Source organism: Phalaenopsis equestris, unplaced genomic scaffold, assembly GCF_001263595.1.
Source record: "Phalaenopsis equestris unplaced genomic scaffold, ASM126359v1 Scaffold233051, whole genome shotgun sequence".
NCBI lineage: Eukaryota > Viridiplantae > Streptophyta > Magnoliopsida > Asparagales > Orchidaceae > Phalaenopsis > Phalaenopsis equestris.
In genome coordinates, this window is record NW_018251005.1 from 50,076 (window position 1) to 61,320 (window position 11,245).

The window sequence follows — 11,245 nt, forward strand, 5'->3', positions numbered from 1 at the left end:
CAATGTAAGTAGTAGCTCTAGTGACAGAAGTGTAACTTTGGGTGATCAAATTATTAAAAGGTGTGAACGATTTAGATATCACGGGTCTGTTGTTCAAAGCGATGGTGATATAGATGGAGATGTTAATAGTAGAATTCAAGTTGGTTGGTTGAAGTGGAGGAATGCTTCGGTCCTTTTGTGTGATAGAAATGTACCGCTTAGACTGCAAGGAAAATTTTATAAATCGGTGGTGAGAATTGCAATGCTTTATGGCGCTAAATGTTGAACTTTAAAAGAGAAGCATAATATTAAGTTAAGTGTTGCCGAGATGAGAATGATTAGGTGGATGAGTAGCTTTACACTTAGAGACAAAATGCGAAGTGAATGTGAATATTGTGAAATGATTATATCCGTGGTAGGGTTGGTGTAGCTCCTGTGACGGACAAAATTAGGAAAGTCGTCTTAGGTGGTTTGGTCACATTAAGCGTCGACCATCTGATGATCTGATTAGAAGAGTAGATATTTTAGATTCATCTTACGTTAAGAAAGATAGAGGTAGACCTAGGAAGACTTGGGCTTATTGTATAAAAAATGATCTTAATTTATTAGAACTAAATGAAAATATGACACTAAATAGGACGCAATTGAGAAAAAGGATTCATGTAGCTGATCCCACGTAGTGGGATTAAGGTTTTGTTGTTGTTGTTGTTGTTGTGGAGATGAACGTATTTTTCTAGGCCAACTCCTAAATGTGATTAGAATGGAAGCTTGTTTTGGCTGCCATAATAGTATAAAACTAAGACTTTTCGCTAGAGATTTACATACTTATACTTACCACTCAATTCCTATGTATTTACATATCTAACACCCACTCTTTAATTTTTACATACATTTCACCTTACCTATGCATGAAAAGTTGTATTTCACTTTTTAAAAGTTAAAATGGTGCAATTTTTAATGTGATACGAAAGTTTTGAGTGGTATACTTGTAGAAGTAAAGTTTTGGTGTTAGAAATGTAAATGCATGGGAATTGGTTAATTGTCCTTTTACACTTAAATAAAATTATACTGCTTTGCCTTATCATTCCTTAGGTTTTGTTGGCCACTTGATTATGGCTTATGGTGTACACACCAACTGTTTTTCTTGGAAAGATTACTCCACCGCAGTTGTCAAATTGTCACCAGCAAGCATTGGAATCATAAGCAAGATAAGGAAGTTGCATGGCCAACATTTAATTCTGGTGAAATTCTGCTCTAGTAGAAAAATGACAAATATCAGCTCACGGAAAAGCTGCAAGGTTTCATTTCATGGATTGAACTGCATACCTATTTGTCAGATGTCCATCAGGAAGTCATTTACACCATGTATGAAGTTCAATTTTGGCACAAGCACTCCTGGGGTATTCATTAAGTTTGAAGTTTAATATGTAATTTATGTCTTATTTTCTATCTATAGGGTTAACTATTTGTTTAAATGGCACATTTATAGGATGATGGGGCACTATATCGTCGAGCAGCTGTTCAACTAAGCTTGTTTAAGTTGTTGGAGAAGGTATCTATTGTGGTCCTTACTGGACTCCTGTCAATGTTAGCTATTCAGCCAGCTGGTGCAGTTGACAGCCTAAAAACTTGCGTTTGTCTACTTAGAGAATGCAGGTATTTGATTGATCTGAGTTCCAATTACTTTCAGAGTCTTTTCAGCACCGGAGCTGTTACATGAAGACTGCTTTCTGTTTTGATAATTTTGATATTCCTACCCTATTACTTTTTATCTTCGTTGTTATTTTTTTTCTCAAAACCAACTGTTCTTCATTAACTGTTTTTGGTTTGAGCCTGATCACATTAGTTCAATGATACGAATTGGGGCTAAAAACAGTAAATAAATTACAAGAAATATGTGGGGAAACTCAAATTACGGCTAATTTGATTAATCTTCAATCAAACAAATAAGAAATCCAAACAACACACTCAAATGCATAAAAAATAAATACCTAGAATTCAAGAAGTGATCTCCCCCAAACTTTAGCTCTAGCACCTACAATTCGAGAGGTAGCTAATCTCTCCCAAACCCTAACCCTAAAATTCAGTACAACAATCTCCTCATAACCCTAACCCTAAACATATTAGCCCTATATATACCCACAATAATAAATAATAATTTATTAAATTTCTCTTAGACGTTAGCGTAATAAAACTCCTTTTTGAAAAATACACATTGTCCTCAAGGTGAGAAAAAAAACTGCTGCTGGATTAAGTTGTGTTGCTCCCAATCATAAATTGATTTGAGCTTGGCTATCACTGTCATCATTTGATTGAAATAAGTGATGAGTCATTGATATTTCATGAGGATTGCACTTAATTGATAGCCTTCAGCATTCTACTATCCATCAACATAACTACCGGCTGTTCCTCGATTTGTCCTCTCACCTTTATTGTGTGTTTTGGTGTAAATCTGATCTCTGAGTTGATGGATACCTTTGCTACATCAAAGTGTAAGTGCCCCTTTCTCTCCACCACTTCTTCCTTTGGCTCCTCAGTATTTGTCCCCTCACCATAAATAATTGTAAAGACTTGGAGTGTGCGATCCTTGCACCAATGGCCTGGTGCAAACTTTTGATCAAATCAAAAACATATCCTTTTGCTTTTTGGTCCCTCACCTCTGCTGCTGTGAGTCACTTGAAGTTGACCCTGGTATAGGCACCCATATTTCTCTCATTAGGCATCCTCTGAAATGCACTGTCTAGGTTCTCGATGTCATGGTCGTTGTGTTACTCTTTTGGAATCCTCTTGTGTTGACACTTTTACTGGTCTTCTCCATCTGGTTTAGGGTTATCAAAACAACTCGTTCGAGAACAGTTCGTGTTCAACTCATTAAGAAACTCATGTTTGATTCATTTGCTAAGTTAATGAGCTTAACACAAATGATTTTTTTTGCTCGATATATAAACAAGCCAAACACAAATCGTTTTGGCTCAAAATAATTAAATGATATATATATTTATATATATATTTAAAAAGGCAAAATTCATTGATATAAAAGAGATGATACAAAGGTTTTAGTGAGTGAGTACAAAAAGTACAAAAAGCCCACTCATAGGGATTACAACTACACGTATTCCCAAAAAATATAACAAAAAGAAAACAACCTCCTAATCTTGGTCGGTGTAGTCGGTGGACATACCGCTTCCACTTCGCCTGGATCTAAGGCGGGAGTCCAACAATATATTGAGATGTGGGCTTCCGCCCAAAACTATGATATAGTCATCCTGAGAATTACTGAGATCTAGCATTCCTTTTTTCTTCTTCCTAGATCTGTAAACCTGCTAATCATCTGTCAGAGGTAGTCCTGTCTAAATAATAGGTGGATCTTAGATGGAGGTAAACTGCTGATCTGACTCAGCTTGCAGCACACCTTGATCCTGACACTCCTCAAGAACTTGAGTTCCCTCTTCTCTCGCAATAGGTGGTCCTAAGCCACTCGGGCTAGCATCTATTACAATAAAATTCGTAGTATTTGTGATCTAAGGAAGAGCTACCTCAACAACAGTAGGCGGAAGCTGTTGGACTGGTTGGTGAGGAGTAGCCTTATGAGTCAAATTCTCATTCAACACTTCTGGAAGATTAACAGTCTGTTATATCCTCCACATGGATGATGTTGTTAGGACTTGCCGAACTCAAATGTGGGTGAAGCCTGAAGCGTTTGACAGGGGTTTGCCCAAACAGTTTACAGTGATTGCAGTAGTAGTGTCTTTGTTCTGCAACAATTAGCTGTCAATACCCATTGTGGGTAGTACCAAACCATATTTCGTCCACATCAAGGAGGGTGATATCCCTTTCAACAAGAATACTTGCAACCGAAGGCCTGTTTAGATTGAAGGTGGGTGTATACAATTTCATAGGTCTCCCTAGTACAGTTTCAATAGAATAAAAGACTTGGTGATTGATGTAGTGCAACTTTAGGCCAAGTAGTTTAAACCAAATTGGAACTATAGGTGGTTCTTGGCTAGGGTCAAAATCAGGAGACCACTTAAGCAGTTTCATATATTTTTCATCTATTGTCATAAATTTTTTGAAAAATATTTGGCATGGTCTTTCACTTTAGATAATTGTATCATCACATGTCTCCCATCAAAGAGTCCAACCTTCCAAAATCCCAATAGTTTGAGATCTTCAAAAGTCTTTTGAACGAATTCTATTTTGGGATGCCCCGATTGGAATTTCCCAATGAGGGTGAATTTGAACTTGTTAACCAGGTTGAAAACTTCAACATCATAGAAGAATAGAGTCTTTGCCACTCTTCCTACCCATCTTCTTGATAAGGTTGCAGTCCTTTTGGTCTTCGAATGATTCATGGTAAACCTGAGGGAAAACTTGATCTGATCTCATAGGGCCAACAATATTAACAAAAGAAGCCTTCCCAAGGTTTAAAATTGAAGTAGTCGGTGGTTAAGAAGGAGCAGTAGCCATGGAACAGGGAGTTGAACAACGTCAATCTACAGGGAATGAGTCTGGACTGCGAGTAGCTCACGTACGTGCAGGGAGGACGGACACGAGTGCTACAGGAGACGGCCACAGAAGATAAAGCAGCAGGAGACGAGTCGGGAGTTGCAGAAGCGCGACCGCAGGAGACGCAGCTGACAATGGAAGAGACGCGACGAAGAAGTGACGCCTCACGACGCAAAAATCTTTTCTTCTTCGAGCGTGAAAGAGTCGAAACGACTCACGACGAAGAAGCCGACGTCGTATGATGCAGGCGAAGCACGACAAAGAGCAAATCAACAAAGAGATACTAGGTTTTGTCATAATGGCGAAACCCTAGCAGAGCAAAATCGGAACAGACGACACTTTATAAATGATATATATATATGTATATGTATATATATATATATATGCTTAACACAAATGATTTTTTTTGCTCGATATATAAACAAGCCAAACACAAATCGTTTTGGCTCAAAATAATTAAATGATATATATATTTATATATATATTTAAAAAGGCAAAATTCATTGATATAAAAGAGATGATACAAAGGTTTTAGTGAGTGAGTACAAAAAGCCCACTCACAGAGATTACAACTACACGTATTCCCAAAAAATATAACAAAAAGAAACTCCTAATCTTGGTCGGTGTAGTCGGTGGACATACCGCTTCCACTTCGCCTGGATCTAAGGCGGGAGTCCAACAATATATTGAGATGTGGGCTTCCGCCCAAAACTATGATATAGTCATCCTGAGAATTACTGAGATCTAGCATTCCTTTTTTCTTCTTCCTAGATCTGTAAACCTGCTAATCATCTGTCAGAGGTAGTCCTGTCTAAATAATAGGTGGATCTTAGATGGAGGTAAACTGCTGATCTGACTCAGCTTGCAGCACACCTTGATCCTGACACTCCTCAAGAACTTGAGTTCCCTCTTCTCTCGCAATAGGTGGTCCTAAGCCACTCGGGCTAGCATCTATTACAATAAAATTCGTAGTATTTGTGATCTAAGGAAGAGCTACCTCAACAACAGTAGGCGGAAGCTGTTGGACTGGTTGGTGAGGAGTAGCCTTATGAGTCAAATTCTCATTCAACACTTCTGGAAGATTAACAGTCTGTTATATCCTCCACATGGATGATGTTGTTAGGACTTGCCGAACTCAAATGTGGGTGAAGCCTGAAGCGTTTGACAGGGGTTTGCCCAAACAGTTTACAGTGATTGCAGTAGTAGTGTCTTTGTTCTGCAACAATTAGCTGTCAATACCCATTGTGGGTAGTACCAAACCATATTTCGTCCACATCAAGGAGGGTGATATCCCTTTCAACAAGAATACTTGCAACCGAAGGCCTGTTTAGATTGAAGGTGGGTGTATACAATTTCATAGGTCTCCCTAGTACAGTTTCAATAGAATAAAAGACTTGGTGATTGATGTAGTGCAACTTTAGGCCAAGTAGTTTAAACCAAATTGGAACTATAGGTGGTTCTTGGCTAGGGTCAAAATCAGGAGACCACTTAAGCAGTTTCATATATTTTTCATCTATTGTCATAAATTTTTTGAAAAATATTTGGCATGGTCTTTCACTTTAGATAATTGTATCATCACATGTCTCCCATCAAAGAGTCCAACCTTCCAAAATCCCAATAGTTTGAGATCTTCAAAAGTCTTTTGAACGAATTCTATTTTGGGATGCCCCGATTGGAATTTCCCAATGAGGGTGAATTTGAACTTGTTAACCAGGTTGAAAACTTCAACATCATAGAAGAATAGAGTCTTTGCCACTCTTCCTACCCATCTTCTTGATAAGGTTGCAGTCCTTTTGGTCTTCGAATGATTCATGGTAAACCTGAGGGAAAACTTGATCTGATCTCATAGGGCCAACCATATTAACAAAAGAAGCCTTCCCAAGGTTTAAAACTGAAATAGTCGGTGCTTGAGAAGGAGCAGTAGCCATGGAACAGGGAGTTGAACAACGTCAATCTACAGGGAATGAGTCTGGACTGCGAGTAGCTCACGTACGTGCAGGGAGGACGGACACGAGTGCTACAGGAGACGGCCACAGAAGATAAAGCAGCAGGAGACGAGTCGGGAGTTGCAGAAGCGCGACCGCAGGAGACGCAGCTGACAATGGAAGACGAGCGACGAAGAAGTGACGCCTCACGACGCAAAAATCTTTTCTTCTTCGAGCGTGAAAGAGTCGAAACGACTCACGACGAAGAAGCCGACGTCGTATGATGCAGGCGAAGCACGACAAAGAGCAAATCAACAAAGAGATACTAGGTTTTGTCATAATGGCGAAACCCTAGCAGAGCAAAATCGGAACAGACGACACTTTATAAATGATATATATATATGTATATGTATATATATATATATATATATAGTTATTAAAAGAGCTGAGTATAAAATTTGTGAGGTGAGGATCCCCCGAACTAAAAATTCAAAAGAGATACAATACACACTCAGAAGGGGGGGTCCTCAACCACATTACATAGCCACTCAAAAACAACCCAAAAGAATATACCAAAAACAGAAAGCAAAATATAGAAAAGTAAACCCAGACATTTGTTCCGAAAAAACTAAAGCCAAGAGCTGTTTCAGGCATTTGTTCCAGTGAACCGAGAGGCCTGTAATCTCCAAAACCCTACAGTAGTAAAACAAGGACATCACCTGGTAGCAAAAAAATAGATCCTTGTAGCAAAAAAACAGTTGAATAGGTAGCAGCAAAGATCCTCCAAACGACAGCAGCAGGTTGCAGGCATAATTCATTCCAAGGCATAATCCCAACAGGCATAAGCAACATAAGCAGTAAAAGGAAACCTGCAAAATGAAAGGAGAAAACCTAGACACCCAAGGAAGCATTAAATCCTGATAAAAGGGGTATCTAACTTATCCCCAAGCTGGAGTCTCTTTAAAGAGAGTGGGGGTTGCAAACAAACAGAAACCCCAACAGTGCCTCTCTTAGTCAGCCAGTCAGCAGGGGCATTGCCCTTCCTGTGGAAAAAGGTAATCTGAACCTGGAGCTGATTAGTAGAGATAATGTACCAATTTCCCCTTCATCAGTGAACCTGGAGCTTGAATAACAGGAAGTACCTGGAGCTGATCAAGAACCTGGAGCTTTATTAGGATTGTTAGCCTTAAAAGAAGAAAGAATCTTTTGTCCGTAGGAATGGTAGATAGAGACAGTCCAGCCACAAAGTACCTCTCCATCTCAAAGTAATCTTGAATAATAGGAAGTATCTGTTGATTAGAGGGAAACAAATAAGAGAAGTGTTGCACTACATTGTTATCAATTTCCCCTTCATCAGTGATCATGTCACCATTCGGTTTTTTGATCTTCAAGATGGTGTTAATATTCTTCCTATGCTTAACTGGGCATGAAAGCATTTGGTATTACGATCCCCACTTCTAAAATGCTCATCATTGGCTTTCTGTTGCAAGAATTGTTCCTCCAAGGAGATTGTATCAAGCAGAATAGCATGACTTCTAGCCACCTCATCAACAAGGTGAGGATCAGATATCACCTGAGCTTCAAGTAACTCAACATGATTTTGAGCCGCAAGAACTTTGTTTTGAACATTGCCAAAGACTTGAAAATTCCACCTTCTCAAGGCGGCAACAACCTTTTTATGAAGATGCCATAGAACATACCAAGGATCTCAGCTCCCCAAAATGCCAAACCTGCTGAATAAGTCTAAAAAAAGTGTCATGAATAGTCTAAACATTGAAGAATTTAAAATTGTATTTCTGAGATTTATTATTGAAGGCAAGAGTAAGCAAAATAATGTTATGATCAAAAGCAACATGGTTCAAATGTTGAACCCTATTAACAGGGAAACAGTTAGAAAAATAGTGATTGCCAAAGAATCGATCTAATCTCTGAGAAATAGATTTTTTTCTCCAAGTATCATGGTGAACCAATAAAGCCCAAATCAAATTGACCAGCTTCAGAAATTTTATCATACAAACGGTTAATAAGAGGAAAATCACATTTACCACCACCCCTCCTTTCATCAGGCTTCATGATCTTGTTAAAATCACCACCCAAAAAACCAATTATCATTGATAATCTTCCCATTTGTATAAGTTCATTCCAAAGTAAATATTTCTCTTGCAACAAGAAGCTATAGACAAAGGTAGCCCATCCATGGTAATCCTCCAAATGATAAGTGATAAGAATGAATAGTTCATCATCCTCAATGATACTTACATTAAGACTTCGCTTCCAGAAAAGCCAAATCTTGTTATTTTTATTGCAGAAGGAATTATATTGCTTAAATTTCTTGAGAATTCTGTCCATGTTGATAGTAACTATAGTCTCAAAAATAACAAAAAGTGAAGTTTATGGACCCTGCAGAGGTGTTTTAGTCTATTAAGGGAGGAATGGTCCGCCACTCCCCTAATATTCCAAAACATAACATTAAACATGATGCCTCAAGCTAACTCTCCTAGAAAATCTAAGAGGACCGCCAAGCCGCAAGAACTTTCTTATGAACATTGCCAAAGACTTCAAAATTCCACCTTCTCAAGGCGGTAGCAACCTTTTTATGAAGATGTCATAAAACATACCAATGATCACCAGCTCCCTCAAAATGCCAAGCCTGTCGAATAAGTCTCAAAAAAGTGTCATGAGTAGTCTAAATATTGAAGAATTTAAAATTGTATTTCTGAGATTTATTATTGAAGGCAAGAGTAAGCAAAATAAGGTTATGATTGGAAGCAACATGGTTCAAATGTTGAACCCTATTAATAAGGAAATAGTTAAAAAAAATAGTGATTGCCAAAGAATCGATTAAATCTCTGAGAAATACATTCTCTTCTCCAAGTATAAGGTGAACCAGTTAGCCCAAATCAAATAGACCAGCTTCAGAAATTTTATCACAGAAATGGTTAATAAGAGGAAAATCACTTTTACCACCACCCCTCCTTTCATCAGGTTTCATGATCATATTAAAATCACCACCCACAAACCAGTTATCATTGGTAGTCTTCCCCATTTGTATAAGTTGATTCCAAAGTAAATTTTTCTCTTGCAACAAGAAGCTAGCATGGACAAAGGTAGCCCATCCATGGTAATCCTCTAAATTATAGGTGATAAGAATGAATAGTTCGTCATCCTCAATGATACTTACATTAAGACTTCGCTTCCAGAAAAGCCAAATCTTGTTATTTTTATTGCAGAAGGAATTATATTGCTTAAATTTCTTGAGAATTCTGTCCATGTTGATAGTAACTATAGTCTCAAAAATAACAAAAAGTGAAGTTTATGGACCCTGCAGAGGTGTTTTAGTCTATTAAGGGAGGAATGGTCCGCCACTCCCCTAATATTCCAAAACATAACATTAAATATGATGCCTCAAGTCAGCCCTCCTAGAAGATCTAAGAGGATTGCCAACTTGATCTCCGTTAGAATAATAAATGCCTTCATGTATGATGTTACTTTTATCTAAATGTAAAAGCTCATTTTTCCTCCTTCTTTTTTTTCTCTGTGATTTTTGAACCAGCCATTCCTGGAGTTGGCAGCTTCTTGGATCCTGTCATGAGAATCAACGTCAGTAGAAAGATCAATTGTACCTGCTAAAACCCCCAAATTAGGGCAATTGGAAATTAATTGCCCCTCCTGCACATCAACAGGTGCAGTAGTATCGAGATTGAATTCCTACAACTCAGGAGCATCATGCAAAACAAAATCAGGTATATTGGTATCAGAAATTAGCAAAGCAGAATTAGGAACAACTTTATTAATGTCAGGTTTTGGTGGATTAGGTTCAATAGATAAGAGACTGTATTTTGGAGATTCAATAGGATCTTGCCCTTATCAGTAGTAGTAGCACCATTATCAATTTTGTCAACTCTAGCTCTCAAATTTGGGTTCAAACGATAGCAATGAGAGGAGGTGTGGCCAAACATACGACAATGGGAACATTAATGAGGATGGTGTTCGAGTTCAACACGTTGTCAATAGCCTTGATGAGGTGAACCTATCCAAATCTCATCACAGAAAGGTTGAGTAATATCACGCTCAACTAAGACTCTAGCTTCAGAGGGTCTGGTGAGGGTAAAAGTGGGGGTGTCTATTTTTAATGGTTTCCCATAAGCAGCGGCAAGAGAAAAAAAAATCATGATTAAAGAGATGAAGTTTTAAACCTGGGAATCAAATCCAGACAGGGATTGTAGGGGGTTCAGTCTTGGGATCAAATTCCACAGTCCATTTCAAAATTTTCATAAATCTGTCGTCAATGCAAATGGTTCTTCTGGCCAAAATACGCATATAGTCTTCATCATTAGAAAGCTTGATAAGAATATGTCTACCATCCAAAAGACCAACCTTCCAAAAACCCTTTAGTTTCATCAGTTCAAATTCCTTTCTAATAATTTCAAGTTTAGGATGACCATATAAGAATTTGTCTACCAGATCAAGTCTACATGAAGAAACAAGTATATCGGTGTCAACATCCGCAAGAAATAAAGCAAATTTACAGTTTTTCTTTCCAATATTCTTGATAAAATTGTATTCTCCACCAACATTCAAGGTTTCATGAAAAGCTTGTGGAAAATGACTTGTTATACCAGAATCGGAAGCCCCTCCGTTAATAACGGCAGCAGCAAAACTTTTAACCCACGACATCACAGCTAAAAAAACAAGGGAGAAGGAAAACAAACTAGAAGAAAGAAGAAAGGATCTCACCCAAGGAAACAGCCAGAAGGAAATCCATGATCGCCAGAGCAAACCCTAGCCATCATCCTCACCTCTATTATTATATTATATATACAACATCATAGAAG

At 38.1% G+C, this 11,245-nt stretch overlaps 1 protein-coding gene across 1 annotated transcript in view; it reads left to right on the forward strand.

Moving 5' to 3' along the window:
* The window catches only part of LOC110038543 (violaxanthin de-epoxidase, chloroplastic-like), a 33,917-nt gene that overhangs the window by 1,856 nt on the left and 20,816 nt on the right, over positions 1-11,245 (forward strand). The window contains exons 2-3 of the mRNA XM_020743410.1: positions 1,072-1,379; positions 1,469-1,635. Coding sequence (XP_020599069.1) covers positions 1,092-1,379; positions 1,469-1,635 — 455 coding nt within the window. The 5' untranslated portion in view covers positions 1,072-1,091. The remainder of the gene's footprint in view (positions 1-1,071; positions 1,380-1,468; positions 1,636-11,245) is intronic.